General features: G+C 41.6%; 2 protein-coding genes across 4 annotated transcripts in view; one reads left to right on the forward strand and one right to left on the reverse strand.

Annotated features, from left to right (window-relative positions):
* Positions 1-27,399, forward strand: part of twsg1b (twisted gastrulation BMP signaling modulator 1b) — a 297,020-nt gene that overhangs the window by 126,790 nt on the left and 142,831 nt on the right. Inside the window, exons 1-5 of one of the 2 annotated variants that reach the window (XM_082184760.1) lie at positions 6,982-7,640; positions 8,112-8,254; positions 9,026-9,125; positions 11,164-11,424; positions 15,656-16,371. In XM_082184760.1, the coding sequence (XP_082040886.1) occupies positions 8,138-8,254; positions 9,026-9,125; positions 11,164-11,424; positions 15,656-15,837 (660 nt within the window). In that variant the 5' untranslated portion in view covers positions 6,982-7,640; positions 8,112-8,137 and the 3' untranslated portion in view covers positions 15,838-16,371. Of the gene's footprint in view, positions 1-6,981; positions 7,641-8,111; positions 8,255-9,025; positions 9,126-11,163; positions 11,425-15,655; positions 16,372-27,399 lie in introns of those variants that run through there. The other variant, XM_082184759.1, reaches the window with a different exon arrangement.
* The window catches only part of ppp4r1 (protein phosphatase 4, regulatory subunit 1), a 34,528-nt gene continuing 24,679 nt past the window's right edge, over positions 17,551-27,399 (reverse strand). For both annotated transcript variants that reach the window (XM_082184736.1, XM_082184735.1), the window contains exons 18-20: positions 19,608-19,736; positions 19,395-19,536; positions 17,551-18,201 (exon numbers count right to left, since the gene is read on the reverse strand). In XM_082184736.1, the coding sequence (XP_082040862.1) occupies positions 18,038-18,201; positions 19,395-19,536; positions 19,608-19,736 (435 nt within the window). In that variant the 3' untranslated portion in view covers positions 17,551-18,037. The remainder of the gene's footprint in view (positions 18,202-19,394; positions 19,537-19,607; positions 19,737-27,399) is intronic.

Below are 27,399 nucleotides of genomic sequence, written 5' to 3' on the forward strand. Positions count from 1 at the left end.
AAATACAACAGAAAGACAAGTAGAATGAACAGAAAATAAAACAAGAAAAATAAAAAAAAGTCAATTCATTTTAATTAATAATTAAAAGGGCTCATAAATTCAGCAAAGTAGAAAGAGAAACATGAAGTTTTACAGACCTTAGATCAAACACTGATCTAATTGACATCCAACTATTTCGATGCTTTGCCTCCTCAAGACAAACATTAATATTCTGATATCCCTCTTTCTGATGGGCACACAATTGCTTCATCTCATTTCTCGTCTCTCAGGCTGATACTAGGCTACAGTACAGTATACCTAGCCTATAGATTTTTTGTGATGCAAAAACCTATTCAGTTGTTTCTGCGTATAAACAACAAACAACGAGTCGAGTCTGATTCCCGAAAGAATGACTCTTATGAGCCGGTTCTTTTGAGTCGGCTCTTTTGAGTGAATCAAAGGCATTCAGCTCGACCAGATTATCCTGATTCCCGAACGAATGACCCTTATGAACCGGTTCTTTTAAAGTGAATCAAAAGCAAAGAGAGTGACCAGATTACCCTGAGTCCCGAACAAATGACTCTTATGAACCGGTTCTTTTGAGTGAATCAAAGGCATTCAGTGCAACCAGATTATCCTGATTCCCGAACGAATGACTCTTATGAACCGGTTCTTTTAAAGTGAATCAAAAGCAAAGAGAGCGACCAGATTATCCTGAGTCCCGAACAAATGACTCTTATGAACCGGTTCTTTTGAGTGAATCAAAGGCATTCAGCGCAACCAGATTATCCTGATTCCCGAACGAATGACTCTTATGAACCGGTTCTTTTAAAGTGAATCAAAAGCAAAGAGAGCGACCAGATCATCCTGATTCCCGGACGAATGACTCTTATGAACCGGTTCTTTTAAAGTGAATCAAAAGCAAAGAGAGCGACCAGATCATCCTGATTCCCGAACAAATGACTCTTATGAACCGGTTCTTTTGAGTGAATCAAAGGCATTCAGCGCAACCAGATTATCCTGATTCCCGAACGAATGACCCTTATGAACCGGTTCTTTTAAAGTGAATCAAAAGCAAAGAGAGTGACCAGATTATCCTGAGTCCCGAACAAATGACTCTTATGAACCGGTTCTTTTGAGTGAATCAAAGGCATTCAGCGCAACCAGATTATCCTGATTCCCGAACGAATGACTCTTATGAACCGTTTCTTTTAAAGTGAATCAAAAGCAAAGAGAGCGACCAGATCATTCTGATTCCTGAAAGAATGACTCTTATGAACCGGTTCTTTCAATTCATTAAAAGAACCAGTATTTAACCCAACAGCTGGGTTATTACTAAAAATAGAACGATGTTGAAAATGACCCAACATAGTGACCCAATATGTGTAACCCCGCGGTTGGGTTAAAAAAATATATATTTTGGTTTGGATGGGTGTGAGAGTTCTCATTTACAAATGAACGTCTCCAAAACGAAGGATATGACGAAAGAATTTTCTAATTCTGTTGAAACTCCATCTAAAGTAGTTATTGCGGGTAAAGAAGTTGAGAAGGTCAGTTCATACAAGTATTTGGGTACATTAATTGATGATAAACTTATGTGGGTGGAAAACACAAATCTTATTATATCGAAAGCACAAAAACTGTGATATTTATGGAGGAAGCTTCAGTCCTTTGAAGTGGATAAATCTATATTGATTATGTTTTATAGATCTTTTACTGAAACTGTTTTAACCTTTGCTATGATCTGTTGGTTTTATGGATTAAATGTTAAAAGTAGATCCCAGCTTTAGCGCATTATTCATTTAGGGTGAAAGATTACCGGCTCTGTACAGCGGAGTTAGTCTGCTCTGTGTGAGTCGAATGTTCTTAGACTATCCTGGAGGATAGGCTACATCTCACATTTTGGGTTTGTGATGATCGTAATGTTTGTGATGTTTTCTGTTTTATAAGAATGTGTATGTTTGTGAGGTTAAAGCTGCTTAAACTGCCCTGTAAAGGGACAAATAAAGATTTGACTACTGTACAGTTTGAATCAATCTGACGAATCCTCCAGGCTACTGAACTGAATCAATCAGAGCGATCTGACTCACTCACTGAACTCTTAAGGTAAACCAAGTTTCTTTCTGTTGGGAACTGAAGAATGCTTTAAATAAAACACAAAGCATATGAAGTCACCATTAGATAATGCTATATACAGATATGAACTGTACAATAAAGCTACAGGCGCCAAAGCCTCCCATAATGCCTGAAACATGAATCTTTTATTTTTGGAAGTTGAACATTTCTAGATAATTTCTTTTCAGTCAGCATGAAGAGAGATCATATCACATCATAGATTTTAATAGAAGCAAGCTATTTTGTATTGTATATTTTATATATGATTATTGTTATGAGCATCTGTTAAAAACTGATGTGTACTTACAAGATCAGTTTCAGGTTCCTTCTTCTTCTTCTTCTGTCCTGCATCTGCTGCTTCAGTCACTTATATAGTGTGAGATTCATCACGTGCTTTCAGATCATTCTCACAAATCCTCCACGACCACTGCTTCTCAGCGATGAAACCACGTGATTTAGATTCATCTAGAGATGACCAGAACACAGGCTATAAACTGATAAAGACAGATTATAACTGTATGATAGTGAAAGTTTCAATAGTGTCTCTCTATGTAGGAGTGAAATAGCATGCAAAGATTTAACATTACACTTTGACTGATATAAACTAATTAACTTACTGAAGAATCAACATGTTTCCCTGCTGATACTGTGTAATATGAGGCATTATGTTTTACAGTATATCTTTAATTTACAGAGTTACTGCTAAAAATGTATTTTCTAAGACACATTGCCAAAATGGTGAAACTCTTCATGCTGAAAGAGAACGAGAGAGGAACAAAGCCAGGCTTTATCGCTTTATGACTTTAATAACTGTAATGCTTTAATGATGATGATGATGATGGTTTGACCTCATTTCTGGAGTGTTTGACCTTTGATGTTGAACTTTTATTAGAACACAACAGACAGGTTTTTTAATGTTGTTTTTTTTCTTGGTTAAGAGAACATTTCATTTGATCATTTTGCAAACATTATGCAAATGTTACTTTTAAATTCTGAAACAAGTAGAAAAACGCTAGACGAGCAAAAGCGTTCCAGAACAGCAGGACCAGAGAGTTCCTCAAGGGCAGCGGCTCACACCTACAAAAGGGGCATATATATATATATACTGGTCAAAAGTTTGGAAACATTACTATTTTTAATGTTTTTGAAAGAAGTCTCTTATTCTCATCAAAGCTGCATTTATTTGATCAAAAATACAGAAAAAAAAAAAACAGTAAAATTGTGAAATATTACTACAATTTAAAATAATGCTTTTCTATTTTAATACACTTATAACCTTTGATACTTTTTTCAGGATTCTGAGTTTAAAAAGTTACAAAAAGAACAGCATTTATTTAAAATAGAAATCTTTTGTACCAATATCCATTACCGTTCAAAAGTTTGGGGTCAGTCATATTCTCTCTCTCTTTCTTTCTTTTTTTAAAAGAAATTAATACTTTTATTCAGCAAGGATGTGTTAAATTGATAAAAAGTGATTGTAAAGACTTATAAAATAATTTCTATTTTAATTAAATGCTTCTTTTTAACTTTTTATTCATCAATGAATCCTGAAAAAAGTATCACAGGCTTAATCAACATTAAGCAGCAAAACTGTTTCCAACATTGATAATAAATCATCATATTAATGATTTGTGAAGGATCATGTGACACTGATGACTGGAGTAATGATGCTGAAAATACAGCTTTGATCAAAGAAATAGATTATATTTTAAAGTAGGCCTATATTAAAACCATTATTTTAATTTGTAATAACTGGTTTTTTGTATTTTTAATCAAATAAATGCAGGCTTGAAGCGCTTAAGAGACATATACTATTGCTGCATAATTATCAAAAATGTTAATATAATAAAGTCCTTTCACGTCACCATTTCCAGTGTTGTTGTCAGCCTACACTTCACATAACAGGCCTGTAGGGGGCGCCACGGCTTCATCTAAACAACTATGATAGTTTTCAAAACTGTATGGCAAGCCGTTTTAACATTTAATCCTTAAAACCTACTAGTATCTATTTTCATGATACTAGTACTTACTAGTACCTATTTATTAGAAACTAGTATTTATTCCAAATGTTAGTTGTAAGATGTTGTATTGAACTCTACAGTGGTCGCTCTGACTAGTCATAACAGAAGACGAGTAAAAACAACAGTTGTGACTAGGAAAATAAGAAATGTTACAAGCTTCAGTTAAAAGTGTCTAATAAATACTAGTACCTAACGAATAACTACTAGTATATATTAAATAGGTACTAGAATCTAATGAAAAGTAATTGTATACAATAAATAAGTACTAGCATCTAATGAATACTTATTAGTGATATTTAAAAAGATACTAGTCAATATTGGAATAATTACTAGTCATAAATTATTAGATGATATCAAAACAGAATAGTGTCTAGTATCTATTAATTTGTGGATATCTTCAACCTCATAAGGAACTAGTAAGAAAATATTAAGAGATATATTTTTTTGACAGCTCATTACATAAACATGAGTATACTCTCAACCGTCCAATCAGAGTTCATATGGTAATGAAGGCTAAACTAAGGCTATATAAGATTGATTTCTCGTAAGTAACTGGATTTGTGGGTTGATCTAGCTCATTGGTTAGCATGAACAAAAGGAAAGATATATGTTTAATATAACATTTACTGTTTTGAATGTACAGTAGGCTATAATAAAGACTTAACAGCCAATAATAAAACTCAAACACCAGTTCAGTAGATCCACTGGTTTATATCCACCAGTCAAACAACCAGAGACCCAGAGACTGGGAGCATTCATAATTACTCACAATCAAAAATTCGGAATATTAATCTGCGTCTGAGAATGAGAGTCATGTCAAAATAGGAGTATGTATGAACTATATGCCTATTCATTATTTTATTTTTTTACTCTAATACCATTAAAAAGGAAGGCTATTATTATATTGTTATTATAAAAACGGCCTTCTACAATTCAGTCCGTTTCCTGTGTCATCTCTCTTTGATATGTTGTTGGTTCATTAATATTCAACATATTATTTGCATATGATTATTTAAATAGTACTAATATCCATTAAAGTAAGGTTATCTTTGATCTAGTAACTAAAAAATAAGCACTAGTTCTATTTTTTCTTAAAGGGATAGTTCAAAAGAAGATATTTTGAAGAATGTCGGTAACCAAACAGTTGATGGACCCCATTGACTTCCATAGTATTTTTTTTTCCCACTATGGAAGTCAATGGGGTCCATCCGACATTTGGTTACCGACATTCTTCAAAATATCTTCTTTTGTGTTCAGCAGAACAGAGAAACCCATACAGGTTTAGAACAACACAAGGTTGAGTAAGTGATGACACAATTTTCATTTTTGAGTGAACTATCCCTTTAGCAAATGAGGTATGATTAAATACTAGTCACTATTGGAATAAGTCCTAGTACTTAATGGATTAGAGACTAGTAGGTTTTAAGGATTAAATGTTAAAACTGCTTTCCATACTTAGTTTCATTGGTAGAGTCTCCTGCTCTCTCTCCCCCCCCTCTCTCTCTCTCTCTCTCTGCCCCCCCTCTCCTTCTCCCCCCCCTCTCCTTCTCCCCCCCTTCCTCTCTTCTCTCCCCCCTTCCTCTCTTCTCTCCCCCCTCTCTCTCTCTCTCTCCCCCCCTTCTCTCCCCCCCCTTCTCTCCCCCCCCCTCCCTCTCCCCCCCCCCTCCCTCTCTTCTCTCCCCCCCCCTCCCTCTCTTCTCCCCCCCCCTCCCTCTCTTCTCCCCCCCCCTCCCTCTCTTCCCCCCCCCCCTCCCTCTCTTCTCCCCCCCCCCCCTCCCTCTCTTCTCCCCCCCCCCCTCCCTCTCTTCTCCCCCCCCCCCCTCCCTCTCTTCTCCCCCCCCCTCCCTCTCTTCTCCCCCCCCCTCCCTCTCTTCTCCCCCCCCCTCCCTCTCTTCTCCCCCCCCTCCCTCTCTTCTCCCCCCCCCGCTCTTCTCTCCCCCCCCCCTCCCGCTCTTCTCCCCCCCCCTCCCTCTCTTCTCTCCCCCTCCCTCTCTTCTCTCCCCCCCTCCCTCTCTTCTCTCCCCCTCCCCCCCCTCTCTTCTCTCCCCCCCTCCCTCCCTCTCTCTCCCTCCCTCCCTCTCTCTCCCTCTCTCTCCCTCTCCCTCTCTTCTCTCCCCCCTCTCTCTCTCTCTCTCTCTCTGCCCCCCCTCTCCTTCTCCCCCCCTCTCCTTCTCCCCCCCTCTCTTCTCCCCCCCCCCTCTTCTCTCCCCCCCCTCTCTTCTCCCCCCCTCTCTTCTCCCCCCTCCCTCTCTTCTCCCCCCCCCGCTCTTCTCTCCCCCCCCCTCCCGCTCTTCTCCCCCCCCCCCCTCCCGCTCTTCTCCCCCCCCCTCCCTCTCTTCTCTCCCCCTCCCTCTCTTCTCTCCCCCCCTCCCTCTCTTCTCTCCCCCTCCCCCCCCTCTCTTCTCTCCCCCCCTCCCTCCCTCTCTCTCCCTCCCTCCCTCTCTCTCCCTCTCTCTCCCTCCCTCTCTCTCCCTCTCTCTCCCTCTCCCTCTCTTCTCTCCCCCCTCTCTCTCTCTCTCTCTCTCTGCCCCCCCTCTCCTTCTCCCCCCCTCTCCTTCTCCCCCCCTCTCTTCTCCCCCCCCCCTCTTCTCTCCCCCCCCTCTCTTCTCCCCCCCTCTCTTCTCCCCCCCCCTCTCTTCTCTCCCCCCCCCTCTCTCTCTCTCTCTGCCCCCCCCCTCTCTCCTTCTCTCCCCCCCCCCTTCTCCCCCCCCCTCTCTCCTTCTCTCCCCCCCCCCCTTCTCCCTCTCTTCTCTCCCCCCCTCTAAAATGTTTGAATGGTAGTGTATTAAACTTTCCACAAAAATATGATGCAGCTCAAGTGTTTTCCACACTGATAATAATCATAAATGTGTCTTGATCATCAAATCCTCATATCAGAATGATTTGTGAAGGATCATGTGACACTGAAGACTGGAGTAATGATGCTGAAAATACAGCTTTGATCACAGGAATAAATTACACTTTACTATATATTTACATAGAAAACAGATGATTTACATTGGAATAATATATATATATATATATATTACACTGTATTTCTTATCAAATAAATGCAGCTTTGGTGAGCAGAAGAGACTCTTTTAAAAATACACACACATGCACACACAAATCTTAATTAGTCCAACATTTCTAACTTTTGGTACTGTATTATTATTATTAATGTATTACTCTATTTGTTAATGTCTGTTGTCTTTAATGTGCAAATTGATCATTATGATTTCAGAAACACTTTTCTGCTGTCTCATGCGTCTTCACAGTGATTGTTTGGGGTCATATAACACACACACACACACACACACACACACCCCCTCTGTAGATAAGCGAGCAGAAGGGGGTGTGTGTGTTAAGGCGCCTGCGTGTCTTTGTGTGTGTGTGTGTGAGACTCTCAGCAGAAGTACTGTAGTCTAGTTCAGTTCGGGTCTGTTCTGATCATGTCTTAAATCCTCTGCAGCGGATCAGTGTGTGTGTGTGTGTGTGTGTGTGTACAAACCTCCTGGAAGACACGAACAGCTTCATTGTCTCGCGGTGAGTTTGTGATCTTGTGTGTTTGTGTTTGAGAGAAACTTCTTCAGACTCTCAACGAGGCTTTAGATCGTTTCGTTTCGAAGTGAATTGATTCAAAAAGAAAGTGATTCATACACGTTTATTCTGTGTGTGTGTGTGTGTGTGTGTGTGTGTGTGTTGTGAGACTTGAGGAAACACTCGCCTGAAGTCCCGCGTTACTGTAACACGTGCTCGACACATTCGCACTGTTACTTTCAAACGCGTCTTTGATGTCGCCGCTCGCGCGCGCGCGCGTCACGATCAGTCGGAAGCGCGTTCGTCTTTGATGTCGCCGCTCGCGCGCGCGTCACGATCAGTCGGAAGCGCGTTCGTCTTTGATGTCGCCGCTCGCGCGCGCGTCACGATCAGTCGGGAGCGCGCTTGTCTTTGATGTTTGAACTGTTTGTTTATTGCGTCTGTCTGTCTCTGTCTCTCATTCCTGTGCTCATTCAGGTCCGGTGGATTCGGTTCGGGTCGTAATGCAGCCTTCATCTTCTTCATCATCAGTGTTTCTTCTTCTTCTGTCAAGTTTTTCTCTTGCTTTGGCCTGTAATAAAGCTCTGTGTGCCAGTGACGTCAGCAAGTGTCTCATTCAGGTAAGAGTTTCAAATTCTGTTTTTTATTTTATTTAATTTTTTTATGAATCACAAATAAACACTTCAGAAGCTCGAAGCTGAAGTTCAGAGAATCATGTGTTCAATATGATCATGTGCAAGGTAGTTTTCAGATGCATTTTCAGCTTCATAATCTTTATAATTTTAATGTACAATTTATATTTACATTATGCTAATTCAGTCATATTTATTAAGCAGCCTGTACTTTTTTTGCTTTGCACGTATTTGGAGATGCTAACTGTTATAAAAGGATATAATATCTAAAAAATGTTGGCTTATATACTAGATTCTTTTCCTCATATTTGTCACCGACAAATTCCTTTGCAATAAAAAAGCTTAGGATTATTTTGAGGCTCATGTTTCTGATTATTGTTCTCATTCTTGTGTGTGAATTCAGTATTTATGTATTTTGCACTTTGTAAATGTAATTTGAACAGCGAAACACTGGACCTTCTTGCAGGAGCCAAACATATTTTTCCTTTGTTATACTTTTTTTATTAATATTAAAGCTTTTATGTTTAGTGTTATGTTTTTCATGTTGTGTAGAAAGACATTATATTCACTTGCGTATTAAATGAAGTGAGATGTTCGGTGTTGTTGGATCAGCTTGATGATTCCCGGATCTTAGAATCTGGTTCTGAATCACTTTTATAGTAAGACTTTCCTCATCGGTTCGTGTGCGGAGCTTCATGGCTGTCTTTGTGTTGTTGTTGTTGTTGTTGTTTAACCGTGTTGTTGTTGTTGTTTTCACAGGAGTTGTGTCAGTGCCGGCCATCCGATGGGAACTGCTCGTGTTGTAAGGAGTGTATGATGTGTTTGGGAACTCTCTGGGAAGAGTGCTGTGACTGTGTGGGTAAGAACATCATATGATTATTATTAATATATGACACTACAGAAGAATCTAATATCTGCAGCTCAACCTTCACATCTGCTGCATCATATCTGTTCTGACGGCAGAAATCATAAGTGCAAATAAACCTGTTTCAAAGGAGGTCAAACTCTTCTGCATGAATACATGTATATTTTTTGTTGATTCAGATTATATTTTTAATAAAGTGAGGCTTTAAATTAGAATTTTTTAAATTGAAAATAAACAATTGTATTTTTTGTTATTATGATATTATGATATTTTGCTCCTTTTAACCGTTTCTTGCCATGAAAACAGCCGTGGTCGCTGACATGATGCTTCATTACAAACAAACCTCAAATTTGAAATCCCATTTTTTATCCTGTTTCCTATTAGAGTTTATGGAAGCTTTTTTCCACCAGGGAATAAAAAATAAAAAGGTAATTAAACTCACAATTCTGACTTAATTACTCGAGTTTATAACTCACAACTCTGAGAAAAAGGTCGGAATGGCAAGAAATATCATATTAAACTCGCAATTGTGAGGGTAAAAAAGTCCGAATTGTGACATTATTATCCAATATCCAACATTATTTTCTGACTTTATTCTCGTCATTGCGACTTTATTTCTCGCTTACAACTTTATTTCTCGCCATTACGACTTTATTTCTCACCATTCTGACTTTGTCTCGCCATTCCGACTTTGTCTCACCATTCCGACTTTGTCTCGTCATTACGACTTTATTTCTCGCCATTCCGACTTTGTCTCACCATTCCGACTTTGTCTCGTCATTGCGACTTTATTTCTCGTCATTACGACTTTATTTCTCGCCATTACGACTTTGTCTCGCCATTACGACTTTGTCTCGCCATTACGACTTTATTTCTCGCCATTACGACTTTATTCTCGCCATTATGACTTTATTTCTCGTCATTGCGACTTTATTTCTTATTTCTCGTCATTACGACTTTATTTCTTGTCATTACGACTTTATTTCTCGCCATTACGACTTTATTTCTCGCCATTACGACTTTATTTCTCGCCATTACGACTTTATTCTCGTCATTACGACTTTATTCTCGTCATTACTTTATTTCTCGCCATTACGACTTTATTTCTCGCCATTACGACTTTATTTCTCGCCATTACGACTTTATTCTCGTCATTATGACTTTATTTCTCGTCATTGCGACTTTATTTCTTATTTCTCGTCATTACGACTTTATTTCTTGTCATTACGACTTTATTTCTCGTCATTACGACTTTATTTCTTATTTCTCGTCATTACGACTTTATTTCTTGTCATTACGACTTTATTTCTCGTCATTACAACTTTATTTCTTATTTCTCGTCATTACGACTTTATTTCTCGCCATTACGACTTTATTTCTCGCCGACTTTATTTCTCACCATTCCGACTTTATTTCTCGCCATTACGACTTTATTCTCGTCATTCCGACTTTATTTCTCACCATTCCGACTTTATTTCTCGCCATTACGACTTTATTTCTCACCATTCCGACTTTATTTCTCGCCATTACGACTTTATTTCTTGTCATTACGACTTTATTTCTCGCCATTCCGACTTTATTTCTCGCCATTGCGACTTTATTTCTCGCCATTACGACTTTATTTCTCACGATTCTGACTCTCGCAATTCCAACTTTTTGTCTCGCTATTGTGATTTCAAGAAAAGTCTGAATTTTGAGTTATAAATTCAGAATTGTGAGAAATCTCGCAAATAGCAAGAAAAAAAAATCACAATTATGACTTTAGCTCTTGCTATTCCGAATTCATCGCAATTCTGACTTTTTTTTTTCTCTCGCTTTTGTGAATTGCAAGAAAAAAAAGAATTGTTAGATAACTCACAATTACCTCTCATTACCTCTTATTTTTTATTCTATGGCAGAAACAAGCTCCCATAACAGCCTTTAGAGTGTTTTTTTCAGTCTAAATCAGGTTGATATATAGTTTGTGTGCGTGATGTGTTAGTGTGTGTGTGTGTGTGTGTGAGGCAGTAAAGTGTGTGTTCTTGTCCCTCAGGCATGTGTAACCCCAAGAACCACAGTGACACGCCGGCGACGGCCAAGAGCACGGTGGAGGAGCTGTTCCGGCCGATCCCGTCGCTCTTCCGCGCGCTAACCGAGGGCGAAGCGCCCGTCAACATGATGGTGGTGTCGTTCCCCGTGGCCGAAGAGCTGTCGTATCACGAGAACCTGCTGTCCTTCCTGGAGACGCTGGAGGACTCACACCAGAACGTGTCTCTGCCGGGGAACAGCATCCACGCCAGCTACGACACCACAGGTTAGCAACCAGCGCTATGACACTACAGACACTGGCACAAAACTTCTTATGCTAATTTACTCCTACCTCAGAGTCGGCCTAAACCAGCGCTATAGGAACTATCCGTGACTTTAGTGCTAGTGCTAACACTAGTGTTAGTGTTCGCTGATTGGCCGAACGCACGCAAACCGCAAGCATCCGCCATTTTAAAAAAGCTGTGTAAACACACAGATTATAGCCTATATATTTACTGCACAAACTAACTCTACGAACATGTAAAACAGAGATAGATGGACCTCTTAATCTTTACGCTGAGGAGAAAACCCAACACAACTTTGAGGAGATGATGTATTTCTGCTCAGCAACACTGGACATCACACACACGCATACGCTAATAACTCTTCATCACTGTCTCGCTAATAACTCTTCATCACTGTCTCTCTAATAACTCTTCATCACTGTCTCGCTAATAAACTGTCTCGCTAATAACTCTTCATCACTGTCTCGCTAATAACTCTTCATCACTGTCTCGCTAATAAACTGTCTCGCTAATAACTCTTCATCACTGTCTCGCTAATAACTCTTCATCACTGTCTCGCTAATAAACTGTCTCGCTAATAACTCTTCATCACTGTCTCGCTAATAACTCTTCGTCACTGTCTCGCTAATAACTCTTCGTCACTGTCTCGCTAATAACTCTTCATCACTGTCTCGCTAATAACTCTTCATCACTGTCTCGCTAATAACTCTTCATCACTGTCTCGCTAATAACTCTTCGTCACTGTCTCGCTAATAACTCTTCGTCACTGTCTCGCTAATAACTCTTCGTCACTGTCTCGCTAATAACTCTTCGTCACTGTCTCGCTAATAACTCTTCATCACTGTCTCGCTAATAACTCTTCGTCACTGTCTCTCTAATAACTCTTCGTCACTGTCTCGCTAATAACTCTTCATCACTGTCTCGCTAATAACTCTTCATCACTGTCTCGCTAATAACTCTTCGTCACTGTCTCGCTAATAACTCTTCATCACTGTCTCGCTAATAACTCTTCATCACTGTCTCGCTAATAACTCTTCATCACTGTCTCTCTAATAACTCTTCGTCACTGTCTCGCTAATAACTCTTCATCACTGTCTCGCTAATAACTCTTCATCACTGTCTCGCTAATAACTCTTCATCACTGTCTCGCTAATAAACTGTCTCGCTAATAACTCTTCATCACTGTCTCGCTAATAACTCTTCATCACTGTCTCGCTAATAACTCTTCATCACTGTCTCTCTAATAACTCTTCGTCACTGTCTCGCTAATAACTCTTCGTCACTGTCTCTCTAATAACTCTTCATCACTGTCTCGCTAATAACTCTTCATCACTGTCTCGCTAATAACTCTTCATCACTGTCTCGCTAATAAACTGTCTCGCTAATAACTCTTCATCACTGTCTCGCTAATAACTCTTCATCACTGTCTCGCTAATAACTCTTCATCACTGTCTCTCTAATAACTCTTCGTCACTGTCTCGCTAATAACTCTTCGTCACTGTCTCTCTAATAACTCTTCATCACTGTCTCGCTAATAACTCTTCGTCACTGTCTCGCTAATAACTCTTCATCACTGTCTCGCTAATAACTCTTCATCACTGTCTCTAATAACTCTTCATCACTGTCTCTCTAATAACTCTTCGTCACTGTCTCGCTAATAACTCTTCATCACTGTCTCGCTAATAACTCTTCATCACTGTCTCGCTAATAAACTGTCTCGCTAATAACTCTTCATCACTGTCTCGCTAATAACTCTTCATCACTGTCTCGCTAATAACTCTTCATCACTGTCTCGCTAATAACTCTTCATCACTGTCTCGCTAATAACTCTTCATCACTGTCTCGCTAATAACTCTTCATCACTGTCTCGGTAATAACTCTTCATCACTGTCTCTCTAATAACTCTTCATCACTGTCTCTCTAATAACTCTTCGTCACTGTCTCTCTAATAACTCTTCATCACTGTCTCTCTAATAACTCTTCGTCACTGTCTCGCTAATAACTCTTCGTCACTGTCTCGCTAATAACTCTTCATCACTGTCTCGCTAATAACTCTTCGTCACTGTCTCGCTAATAACTCTTCATCACTGTCTCTCTAATAACTCTTCATCACTGTCTCTCTAATAACTCTTCGTCACTGTCTCGCTAATAACTCTTCATCACTGTCTCGCTAATAACTCTTCATCACTGTCTCGCTAATAACTCTTCATCACTGTCTCGCTAATAACTCTTCATCACTGTCTCGCTAATAAACTGTCTCGCTAATAACTCTTCATCACTGTCTCGCTAATAACTCTTCATCACTGTCTCGCTAATAACTCTTCATCACTGTCTCGCTAATAACTCTTCATCACTGTCTCGCTAATAACTCTTCATCACTGTCTCTCTAATAACTCTTCATCACTGTCTCTCTAATAACTCTTCGTCACTGTCTCGCTAATAACTCTTCATCACTGTCTCGCTAATAACTCTTCATCACTGTCTCGCTAATAACTCTTCATCACTGTCTCGCTAATAAACTGTCTCGCTAATAACTCTTCATCACTGTCTCGCTAATAACTCTTCATCACTGTCTCGCTAATAACTCTTCATCACTGTCTCGCTAATAACTCTTCATCACTGTCTCGCTAATAACTCTTCATCACTGTCTCGCTAATAACTCTTCATCACTGTCTCGCTAATAACTCTTCATCACTGTCTCTCTAATAACTCTTCATCACTGTCTCTCTAATAACTCTTCATCACTGTCTCTCTAATAACTCTTCATCACTGTCTCTCTAATAACTCTTCATCACTGTCTCTCTAATAACTCTTCATCACTGTCTCGCTAATAACTCTTCATCACTGTCTCGCTAATAACTCTTCATCACTGTCTCTAATAACTCTTCATAACTCTTCATCACTGTCTCGCTAATAACTCTTCGTCACTGTCTCGCTAATAACTCTTCATCACTGTCTCGCTAATAACTCTTCATCACTGTCTCCCTTCAGTGTGTAACAGTTATATCTAATATCGTATGAGACAGGACTGTCAGACAGATCGTAAACTAATGAACACAGAGAATGTGAGCTCAGTCGTTCTCAGCGCCGTCAAAATAAAAGTCCCAACAACAAGCGTGTCTTACGTCACTTCAGAGTTCCTACTGGCGGTGCGAACGCAACCAGGAAAACCTTCCTAGAGGAACCATTAGTTCTCGGAGAACCATCCTGGTGGTACCCGGTGTGAAAGCCATTATTCATGTTGCTGCTGATTTGATTGACATTTTTAACACACACACCAAACAAGAGAAAACACACAGCATCTCAAACCCCGTTTCACACCGTTACCAGGAAACATGTCGTTCAACCCGGAAACCGTAGCTAAACGCTGCGCACTGGTTTGAGCCTGAACGTGCCCTAGCGCTTCACTGAGCAGGAACGTCGTTAGCTTGAGCTTCATCCACTGGGATGTGGATTCCTGAGGTGACCCCGTGACCCCGTGACCCCGTGACCCCGAGCTGAGACGGTAATGAGACGTCCAGCGGCGAGCAGGTGTTCGGACGGAAACACACCAGATCACTCGCCGACTACGCCAACGCTCATTTACGTCACGCTGGAGGATATATATCTGACACACACTCGAGTCTGGAATGACTGACACATTCATGTGTTTGAAAGAGGCTCTTCTGCTCACTCATCGTTCATGTGATCAGAAATACGGGGAAAATAGTGAAATATTATTTGAATGTAAAATATCTGTTTTCTATGTGAATATATAGTAAAGGGTAATTTATTTACGTGATCAAAGCTGAATGTTCAGCATCCTTACTCCAGTCTTCAGTGTCACATGACCCTTCACAAATCATTATCGTATGCTAAAAACATTTGAAAGAAATCATAGTTATTCTAAACTTTTCATCAGTAGTGTACTGTTTATTAATGAGAAATTAGTTGTTTAAAATGATGAATGTGTTGCAAGTTACTTTCAGTGTGAACTCTGTGTCTTTAAAGCAGTGATACATTTAAAAAAAGCTCAATCAAAAAACTTCATAAAAAGTTGACATTATAATTTTGATTTTATGACTTGATATGATGTTTATGTTTCCTCTCTCTCTCTCTCTCTCTCTCTCTCTCTCTCTCTCTCTCTCTCTCTCTCTCTCTCTCTCTCTCTCTCTCTCTCTCTCTCTCTCTCTCTCTCTCTCTCTCTCTCTCTCTCTCTCTCTCTCTCTCCAGATAAGATGTGTACGGTGGTTTACTTCGACGACTGTGTGTCCATCCGCCAGTGTAAGCAATACTGCGAGTCCATGGGCGGCTCCAAGTACCGCTGGTTCCACAACGCCTGCTGCGAGTGTATCGGCCCCGAGTGTGTCGACTACGGCAGCAAAGCAGCCAAGTGCATCAACTGCCTTTACTGACTTCCTGTCCGTTACTGACGTCTAATTCTCGACTTCCTGTCCGTTACTGACGTCTGATTCTCGACTTCCTGTCCGTTACTGACGTCTGATTCTCGACTTCGTCCGTTACTGACGTCTGATTCTCGACTTCCTGTCCGTTACTGACGTCTGATTCTCGACTTCCTGTCCGTTACTGACGTCTGAATCTCGACTTCCTGTCCGTTACTGACGTCTGATTCTCGACTTCCTGTCCGTTACTGACGTCTGATTGTGTCCTGCGTTTTAGGCTTCACGCAAAAGAGTTTGTATATATATATTATTTTTATTCTTGTCAGATTCGTGTGTAGCCACATACATTTAGATCACCGTGATGATTTTGCTAGAGAATAGATGGATCTGCGATCGTCAGGTTATTATTCATATTCAGCATACATTATGACTAACTATGACATGTCTAACTCACGGTCTTTAAGTTGAAATCATTAGTTTGTCCTCAATAACAGAATATCCTCCTGTAAATGATCATTAAATATCGTCCAGCGAGAGAGGTGGTGTGTGTGTGTGTGTGTGTGTGTGTGTGTGTGTGTGTGTGTGTGTGTGTGTGTGTGTGTGTGTGTGTGTGTGTGTGTGATGTAGACGATGAACACTAGCCAGAGAAATCACTGTAGTTTCAATAAAACATCATCTCTTTAATCCGGTCTTTTCATTCGATTTATTTTTCCTTTCTATTTTCTATTTCCTTTTTTCTTTTTCTTTTTTATCGTATTTTACTTTTACTTTTTAAATTATTTTTATTTTAATTATTTCATTTTTTTATTTTCCTTTTGTTTTTCTTTCCTTTTTGCTGTCTTTTATAATTTTGTATTTTTATTTTTCCATTTTTCTTTGTTTTTAAATAAATATTTTAATTTATTTTTAGCATTTTATTAATTTTTTCTGTCTTATTTTATTAGTTCGTTTTGTATTTTTAGCATTTTATGAAATTATTTACTTTGTTTTGTATTTTTATTTTATACTTATTTCTCCTCATGTGTTCAGCTCTGTTGTTATTGGTGAGTCTCTCGGCTCACAGGTGTCCTAATGAAGCGCCCTAATGAAGCGCCCTAATGAAGCGTCCCACTTTCAGTCAAACACAAAGAGCTCATTCAGTCCCATGAGCCTCCAGTCATCCGTCAGACTCCACACACTCACTGAAGTTCACTGGAGTTTGTCAAACAGAAGTGCTGGACTGTTTCTCCAGAACACACAATTATTAGTCATTATTAATCTGTCAATATGAAACATTTGCTTTTCACTGGTGTACATGTTCCTGATCTTTACTGGAAACCATTCAGTGAGCAGAAAATATGCTTCATAATATTTAATCTAAACGTCACTACTTTTGCATTTGCATTTTTGAAGTTGTCAAAAAGGGTAAAACTTTACATTAAGATTTCATTAGTTAACATGAACTAACAATAATATTCTTAAAGCAATAACAATAATTATTCATCTTAGACTAATCTCAGTAGGTCACTGTACAGATCATATCAGATTTATAGATTATATTACAACGTCAAATGTGTCAAACATTTTTATTAAGGTTAATAAATGCTTTAATATATTTGTTAATGCATTAACTAATATAACGAATGAAACCACATTGTAAAGTGTTAAAATTGAAATGTTTAATTAACAAAAGAGTCGAGTCGTCGTGATCGTCTTCATCTGAACGACTGCGAGAACAACAGGAAGTGATTTCATCTGAAACTTTATTCTGGACAGGTTAAGAGAATAACATCAGCTATTCATGATCAAAAACAGGAATATGTACAGAAGAGTTTTGCATTAAAACACTCAAGGCTTCAAGTGAGTTTCAGACTGAATGTTCACATGGACCACTCGTGATATCCGTTAAAAAACACTAGTCTAAGCAGAGTCCGTCAGAGCAACAATGTGCTGCGCTGAAGATTAAAAGAGCCCTTGAGATCACTGATGTGTGTGTGTACGTGTGTGTGTGTGTGTGTGTGTGTGTGTGTGTGTGTGTGTGTGTGTGTGCAGCATATATTAGAGCCGGTTCCTCTGGTCACATGTCATCAGGTTAGTCGTTTGATTCCTCCAGCTGTTCAAGTATTCTCTGGTTTAAGGAAGACACGTTTAAGGCTTCTGTGGCAAAAATAAGAGAGAATGCACAAAAACCCCACAAAAGGTTCTGTAGTGAGGTGCATTCTGGGAAAGCTGTTCAGTATGTGGAGGACGTGGTGCTCATGGCGTCCTCGTTCACACGTGTGTTTGCCGGATGGACGCTGGCGAAGTATTTGACGTCCTTGTCGACGTCCGTCTGCAGGGAGACGAGTGTGTGTTCCAGCGCCTCCTGCTGGCAGCCCGCGGACGACAGGAAGAACTCTACAGGACACACACACACACACACACACACACACACACACGTCAGAGAGCGCGCTCACACGGACAGGGCGAGAGGAAACGGGAAATACATGTGCATGAAAGAACAAAAGAAAATGAAAAAATAGACAGAAAGGAGTAAAAATAAAGGAACAAAAACAATGAAAAAAGAAATAATGAAAGAAAGAAAAAAGAAACGAAAATAAAATGGAGAGAAGAGGAAAAAAGGAAGAAAAAGTTAGATAAAAATAAAGACCAATAGAACTAAAATAACTAAAGGAAAAGAGACAGAAGACGGGAAAAAAGGAAAAAAAAAATACATAAAAACAAAAGAGAATAAAATAAAGGATAAATAAATGAAAGAGGAAAATAAAAGAATAAAAAATAAAACAAAAAGACAGAAAAGGGAAAATAAAGGTAAAAAGAGGAAAACATTTATAAATAAAATGAAAAGAATACATGAATGAACAAAAATAAACAAATAAAGTGAAAGGATAGAAAATTAAAGAAAATAAATACAAAGAAAAAAGAAACAAAAACAGAAAGAAAATAAAAATTTAAAAATTTAATTAAAAAGACAGAAAATTTAATAAAAAACATAAGTAAGATACATTAAAGCTGCCGTCGGCAAGTCTGGCAGATTGGGTCGATTAGCCAAAATGTTGAATGTTTACAACTCTCATGCCGGAGGGCACCCTCCCATCGAGGTCGTGCTCGTCAGTGCGTCACTGTGCGTGTGTACCTGATTTTCTGTGAACGCGTCCGTCTCTTCAGCATCTATCAACACCATGGACTCGGAGGTAGGCTGCCCTGGCTAATCTATCCATAGATAGCAATAACCGAGGAATTGGACGCTTGTTAGTAGATTTTCTCTCCGCCATCACGCTTCATGCAATCTCCAGGCGAACTTCAGGCGTGGCGTGTGCATGTGATATTAACGTGCGCGAGTGAGGGGGGGGATCTGTGGCGTGTGCACGACCTGTGATTGACAGTCAGATTGGACCCGATGATCCGGGAGCGGTGGATTTTTGCAAAACAAATAACACGCTCCAGGTGGAGTTAGAAGCTCGGGGTTTTTTCTAAAACCATCTTATTTATGTTGTTCTGTCGGATTATAGTGTCAATTTCACTGAATATGATCAAAAAAATTTTGCCGACGGCAGCTTTAAAACACAAAGAGAAACACACACACACACCTCGCTCCAGCAGGGTCTGCCTCAGGGTTTTGGCCAGCAGGACTCGCACGTTAGGAACGGGATCAGACGCCAGCAGGAGAAGCGGAGGGAGAAGATGCTCCGAGAACTGATCCAGAGACACACACTCCTCCTCGACAGACAGCTGACACACACAGAGACACGCGTCAGGACAACACACACACACTGATGATGAGGAGGAAGATCGCGTCTCACCTGACAGACGAAGGCAAACGCCTGCCGACCGGACCACTTCCGGGAGTGACAGAACTTCTCCACCAGTTCTCCCAGAAAACCCACCAGCAGAGACGAACACGAGGACAGCTTCCGGATGATCTCGCTCACCTGCAAACCAGAGAGATTCATTCGTTCAGGAGAGAGCGACTCCTTCAGGAGAGAGAGAGAGAGAGAGAGAGCGAGAGAGAGAGAGAGAGAGAGAGAGAGAGAGAGAGAGAGAGAGAGAGAGGGAGAGAGAGAGAGAGAGAGAGAGAGAGAGAGAGAGAGAAGAGAGAGCGACTCGTTCAGGAGAGAGAGAGAGAGAGAGAGAGAGAGAGAGAGAGAGATAAAGAGAGAGAGCGCGACTCGTTCAGGAGAGAGAGAGAGAGAGAGAGAGAGAGAGAGACTCGTTCAGGAGAGAGCGTTGAGTTATGCATATAACTACTATTCCCAGAAGGAGGGAAACTCGGTACAACACATGACTATGGGACCGCCCATGGACTCTAGCGCCATCTGCTGAAGACACCTTTATTCACGGCTGAAAGGCCAATGACGCATGACGACGTGGGCGGGGCCACATGCCCACAGCATATAAACGCAGTCGTATGCGTCATTCCCTTTATTCAGTCTAGCTCTTCACCGAGCCTCCCAGAGGTCTTGTACCTCGTTTCCCTACTTCTGGGAACAGTAGTTATATGCATAACTCAACGTTCCCATTCAGTCGGTCAACTCGGTACAACACATGACTATGGGACATATATTCACTCCCCGCCAAGTCACTGAACTAAACGTAAGGGACCAGCACCACCACATAACCCTTTTTCAAGAGAGTGATGGCCCCTGGTTAAAGAACCCCTGCGGTGAGCATGGCCTGAGTTGCCATCGCCGCAGTGACATCTAGCCCGGTACACCAGACAAACGTGCGCAGTGACGCCTATAACTGGCATCCGCACGAAAATCCTAAACCACGCTCATGACATTTCCATGCCCTAGAGTGCGCACACACCCCTCCAGGCAGAACCAACTCCTCATCTGCTTTCTACAATTCCATGTGAAAGACATCGCTTAGATAGCAGCTTCTCACAAGCCGAGTTGGAAAACATGACAAAAGGTGGTCAGACGAGCGTTTAGCCTGTATCTGCCCAATGTACATGAGTATAACTCGCACAGGGCACAAAGCAAGTCTCCTGTCTTCCTCTGAGTCAGAGACTTTACAGGGCAGGCAGCTCGAACGAGAGCGCACTCCCGACATGACTTTAGGCATATTTGCCGCGTTCGGACGCAACACCACCAAACGCAAATCGGGTGCAAAAGGAATGCACCAACAGCGCATGAAGATTACCAACGATAGGGCAGCATCCTTATATTCAAGGATTCTAAAGGCTCAAACGGAGATTAACATACAGCCTCCAGATCTACCATCAGGTCATGATGATACTATTACATTTTGTAACGAGCCTAAAAAACGCAGACCTTAAAGCCCAAAGTATACTTCGGCTATCCGTGTTACGCACACCGTCCGTATGACGTAATTCACATGAGGAGGGTCTACAGTGCGCATACTACAGTGCGTGTAACAGTGACTTGCTCGCTGGGGAACAAAGTTTACCAGCAAGTGCACATGCTGGACATGTTTTTCCGCGCTCACGGCCGCCAAAGTAGTATACATTGAAAGGCTTGCACACTTAAATATGGAAAATGGAAACAAAGTTCCCTTGCAAGTGCATGCGCAGAACACGTCTTTCTGTCCTTATGGCCAAAGGAGTACAGTATACCCTGAAAGGCTTGTGGTCCCAACTGTGCGTGAGATGGAGCAGAACTCTGGAGTTCCATGACCGTCCGCGCACTGCCCGTGTGATTAATTATCACCATCAGGAGAGTCTGCGGATGTCTGCGCACGCCATCCGTGTGCAGCCCAATCTGTGTGACCGCGGAGGGTGTACGCACAACAGCGCATGTGCGAATGACATGAATGAAGAATTTATATAGCGCGTTTCTTATGTACTGCCGTACACCCAAAGCACTTCACAATCATGTCAGGGGTCTCTCCTCAACCAACGCCAGTGTGCAGCATCCACTTAGATGATGCGGCGGGAGCCCCAGTAAAACAGCGCCAGTGTGCTTACCACACACCAGTTATAGGTAGGAGAGAGAGTACTTGAAATCCAAAGATAGTGCATATGTGCAGAAAACGTCCTTCTACCCACGCGGCCAAAGGAGTATACTTTGAAAAGCTCACGCTCTCAAAATGTAGTATACCTGGGTCCTTTAAGGAACCAAAGATGCGCGCTTTGGCGCGGAACCATTAATGTGCTTATGACAAGCCGCAACGGCTGTCCAATAAAGTTCCAGCGTGGAATGGGGGTGATTTTCCTTCAGAGAAGAAATCAGTATCCCCTCAATGGGGATACTGTTTTTTTTTTTTTTTTTTTTTTTTTTGAAACCAAGATGGCGGCGCGAGTACATCGCGAGGCTCGCGGTCTCTCCAGATTCTGCAATTTGGTAGTATTTTTCTTGCTCATTTCGGGTCTGTTCGTGCAGAACAGTTGTGCCTTAACATCGTACACCCAAGGTGAGCTTTTGGATATTGGTTTGCGAATTTCCGACAGTTTTATGGACAACCTTCGACTCCTTCCTGAGATCGCCAAAACACCCGGGGCTATGCACTCTGCCCGGCCGGGCGGAAGTGCTCGCAGGCGGCGTCGAGATCGTAAACAAAGGCGGGGGAAGCGCGGAGGACTAAGAGCTAAGCTAAAGCTAACACCACACCGGCTCTCTTTACCCAGCATTTTCCTTGCCAATGTACGGTCGCTGTTGAACAAAATGGAGGAGATTCGACTCAACATCACATACAGCAAGAGACTTTTGAACTGTAATGTTCTAATTTTCACGGAAACATGGTTAAACAGCGGAATACCGGACAACGCTATTGAGCTAGCGGGACGCCATACATTCCGGGCGGATAGAACATTAGATGGCTCCGGTAAGACCAGAGGTGGTGGATTGTGCATTTACATTAACAAAGCTTGGTGCACAAACTCTGCTATTGTTGGGAGACATTGTTCAGCTAACCTTGAGTTTCTCATGGTTAAATGTAGACCGTTTTATCTACCGCGGGAGTTCACTTCCACTATTATAACTGCAGCCTATATTCCCCCGGATGCTGATGCCAAGTTTGCTATGAAAGAACTTCACGCAGCCATCAGTAAACAACAGACCGTTCACCCGGAAGCTGCGTTTATTGTTGCGGGTGATTTTAATCATTCAAACTTAAAGTCAGTGCTACCGAAATTTCACCAGCATGTTTCCTGTCACACCAGAGGAAACAAAACCTTAGACCATGTTTACACAAACATGGCTGGAGCTTACGTCGCGACACCCCTCCCCCACCTGGGACAGTCAGATCACCTTTCTTTGTTCCTCACCCCCAAATATGCACCTCTCATCAATCGCGTGAAGCCATCAGTGAAGACCATCAAGGTGTGGCCTGTGGGGGCAGATTCCTCACTCCAGGAAAGGTTTCTACACACAGACTGGAGTATGTTTGCTTCTCAAGCCACCAGTGGCTCTCACACGGACATTGACTGCTACACCTCCTCTGTACTGGATTATATCAATACCACCATTGACAGTGTTACAACCCAGAAGCAGATCACCACATACCCAAATCAGAAGCCATGGATGAACAGGGAAGTGCGACTCCTATTGAAGACACGCAACACTGCCTTCAGATCAGGAGATGCACAAGCCTATAGCACATCCAGAGCAAATCTGAAAAGGGGCATCAAAGAGGCCAAGCACTGCTACAAGCTTAAGATAGAGGGACACTTTTCCAACGCTGACCCTCGGCGCATGTGGCAGGGCATTCAGGCCATCAGTGACTACAAACCCACTCACTCCACCCCCGCAGCCACTGATGTCAACTTCCTGAACGAGCTAAATGACTTTTATGCTCGCTTTGAAAGAGACAACAGAGAAACTGCCACCAAGCTCAAATCCTCAGCTGACCACCCGCCGATCACACTCTCCTCCACAGATGTCTGCAATGCACTGAGCAGGATCAGCGCGCACAAGGCTGCTGGACCAGACAACATCCCTGGACGCGTACTCAGGGCATGTGCGGAGCAGCTCGCTGGGGTTTTTACAGACATTTTCAACCTGTCTCTTGCCCAAGCAGCTGTACCAACATACTTTAAATGCACTTCCATTGTGCCAGTGCCAAAACACTCCAGCCCGAAGTGCCTTAACGACTACCGCCCTGTAGCACTCACACCCATCGTAATGAAGTGCTTTGAGCGGCTGGTCCTGGCACACCTAAAAGACTCTCTTCCATCCACATTGGACTCACACCAGTTTGCCTACCGTAGCAATAGGAGCACAGAGGATGCAGTTTCCATGGCACTGCACTCTGTGCTCACACATCTGGACAATAAGAACACTTATGCACGCATGCTGTTTGTTGACTTCAGCTCAGCATTCAACACTGTCATCCCAACTAAGTTAATAGCCAAACTTGGAGACCTGGGCATCAACTCCTCCATGTGCAACTGGATTTTGGACTTTTTGACCAACAGACCCCAGAATGTTCGATCAGGCTCCAACTGCTCCACGTCCATCACACTCAACACTGGTGTACCACAGGGCTGTGTGCTAAGCCCGTTTCTCTACTCCCTCTTCACCTCCGACTGCAAGCCTGTGTACGGATCTAATTCCATCGTCAAGTTTGCGGACGACACTACGGTGATTGGTCTCATCAGCAACAACGATGAGACTGCCTATAGGGAGGAGATCAAGCACCTGGCCACATGGTGCACTGAAAATAACCAGCTCCTCAACACCACCAAAACGAAGGAGCTCATCGTGGACTTCAGGAAAGTGTCAAGAGGCACACACGACACCATCCACATCAATGGAATGGCTGTTGAGCGTGTCTCCAGTTTCAAGTTCCTGGGGACCCACATCTCGGCGGACATGACCTGGACAACCAACACCTCCAGCCTGGTCAAGAAGGCTCACCAGCGCCTTTTCTTCCTGAGGACACTGAGGAAGAATCAGCTTTCCTCCACTATCCTGGTGAACTTCTATCGCTGTGCAATAGAAAGCATCCTGACCAACTGTGCTACAGTGTGGTATGGGAGCTGTTCTGTTGCAGAGCGCAAGGCACTGCAGCGGGTGGTGAAAACCGCCCAGCGCATCACTGGGACTCCACTACCTGCCATCGAGCACATCCAGAGGAAACGCTGTCTGCATCGAGCTCGCAGCATCCTTAAGGACTCCTCTCACCCAGCCCACAGACTGTTTCCTCTCCTGCCCTCCGGCAGGCGTTTCAGGTGCCTCCGGACCAGGACCAGCAGACTAAAGAACAGTTTTTTCCCCAGAGCTGTCTCTTTATTAAACTCTAACCCTCATTGATCCCACTCCCCTCATATACTGATTGACTCTCCTCTCCCTCCTCACACCTGCCTCCATTTTGTTATTTGCAATACTATAATGTTCATTTGCACTGCTGACTGTTATTACAGAAACAACTGTTTACATATGCATCTTGCACTACTACCTTGACTGGAATATGCTCAATTTGCACTGCCGACTGTTTATTTACAGTACCGACTGTTTACATATACATTTGCAATACCGTACTTTAACTGTAATATGCAATTACTTCCACTGCACTTTCACTCGGATAGCTTCTGTCCAAACTTTATTTGCACTACTTTAAATCCATTGTTATACTGCTCATTTTAGCCTAACTTATACATATATCTATTTGTAAAATTCTGTTTATAGTAATAGCCATCTGTATATTATGCTCACATTCTGTTTATAGTAACACCCATCTGTATATATATATTCATAGTACATATCTATCTGTAAAATTCTGTTTATAGTAATAGCCATCTGTATATTATGCTCACATTCTGTTTATAGTAACACCCATCTGTATATATATTCAGTACATATCTATCTGTAAAAATACTGTTTATAGTAATAGCCATCTGTATATTAGCCATCTGTATATACATCTGTATATTATATTCAGTACATATCTAGCTGTAAATTCTGTTCACAGTAATAGTTATCTGTATATTATATTCATAGGACAAATCTATCTGTAAATTTTTGTTTATAATAGTATTCAACTCTATATTTATTCAGTACATATCCATGTTCTGCACTTATGGAACCACTGTATATCCTGCACTTGCTGCTATTGCACTTCTGGTTAGACCTAAACTGCATTTCGTTGCCTTGTACCTGTACTTGTGTAATGACAATAAAGTTGAATCTAATCTAATCTAATCTAATATGGCAATACAGGTCTTCACCTGCACCAAGCTTCAAATACGTGCTACTTCAACGCAATGCACTTCAAAATGCAAGCACTCGGTTTAGGAGCTTCAATCAGAATCTCCCTCCCTCAACTGGTTGGCCCCTGGAGACGACACTGCTGGCCTGCTGGCCGAGGGTGCAGAATCTGCCTCCTGCCTGGGACGGCAGGTCCCTGCATAGGGAAAGACACCACAGTGTCCTTAACAGCAACGTCATGATGCTTGTGTACCATGTCTTTGCTGGCCAGCAAGAAGTCACCAAAATCAGTGACAGACCCTTCTGCGTACACCAGAGTCCTGGGCTATGTATGTGACAGGGCCTTCATCCCCAGCGGGGCACTTCTGTCCATAATCAAGAAAACAGTGGCAGGGCTCCAGACTAACTTTTTTTATTAGGAGCGCTGTAGCCCCTGACTTAAAATTTTAGGAGCGCAAGCAGAAAATTTAGGGGCACATCTTAAATCACCTTGCAATGCAATTATTCACATTTCCCCCAAAAATAACTGTATTACTGACAAATGCTTTGATAATAAATAGACTTAACGTACAGAAATTACAATGTGCAGTTTTATTTTAAGTTCAGAGGGCTCCAGACTAACATTTGAGGGCAGCGGCACTAAGTTCTACAGAAAGTATCTGGTAGCACTGTGGGATGACAAAGCACTGAGCTTAATTTGAGGTGTAGATAAAATTAACTTGAACTATTATCATTCATAATGTCTTAATATTAATTCAATAGCAAAATGAGTGACAAAATAGATATTAGGGATTGAAAATAGCCAATAAGCGCCCTCAGCAGCTATGTTTACAATGGTAATTTTATTTTATTTTATTTTTTAAATAAGTGTGAGTTTTCCTACTTCTTGAAACTTTTAGTTTTATAAATAGAGACAATCTTTAAAGGTTGAACAAAAAATGTTTTGGTCAACACATTAAAAATAACATTTAAATATGATATTATAGTTTTGAAGTGCTGGAAAAAGATATGTGTAGGCTACTGTTATAACCACAGTATACCGTTACAGTTAGTGTTACTACATTAAATCCATGGTGAATGTTGCTGATCTGTGGACCTAAAGCCTTCTATAACTTGTTCGTTCATGGCACATGTTTCTCCTGGTTTCCACGTTAGCGCTGTTTGATCTGATATGGTTTATAACAGAGAATTCTGCGTTGAATCTGAATGTTTCTCGCTGGATCTCGCAACGATGTTATTAATTCTGTCGCGAACTCAATGGATTTCTTCACTGGATGTCCACGATGTAACGGTGTTGCGTGATCGAGATCCGCCCGCGACTGGCGAGAGAAGCTCTGCGCTGTCTATTATTGGTTCGAACTATTAAACGGTCCGTGACGCAGAAATGAGTAGCGCAGTTTTTTTCCGCTTTCATTTTGTTTTGATTTATTAACATGTCACGGAATACTCTATGCTTGAGGCTGAGAATGTGTCTAACTAGCATATT

The sequence above is a fragment of the Leuciscus leuciscus genome, assembly GCF_965113295.1.
Source record: "Leuciscus leuciscus genome assembly, chromosome: 11".
In the NCBI taxonomy this organism is placed as follows: Eukaryota; Metazoa; Chordata; class Actinopteri; order Cypriniformes; family Leuciscidae; genus Leuciscus; species Leuciscus leuciscus.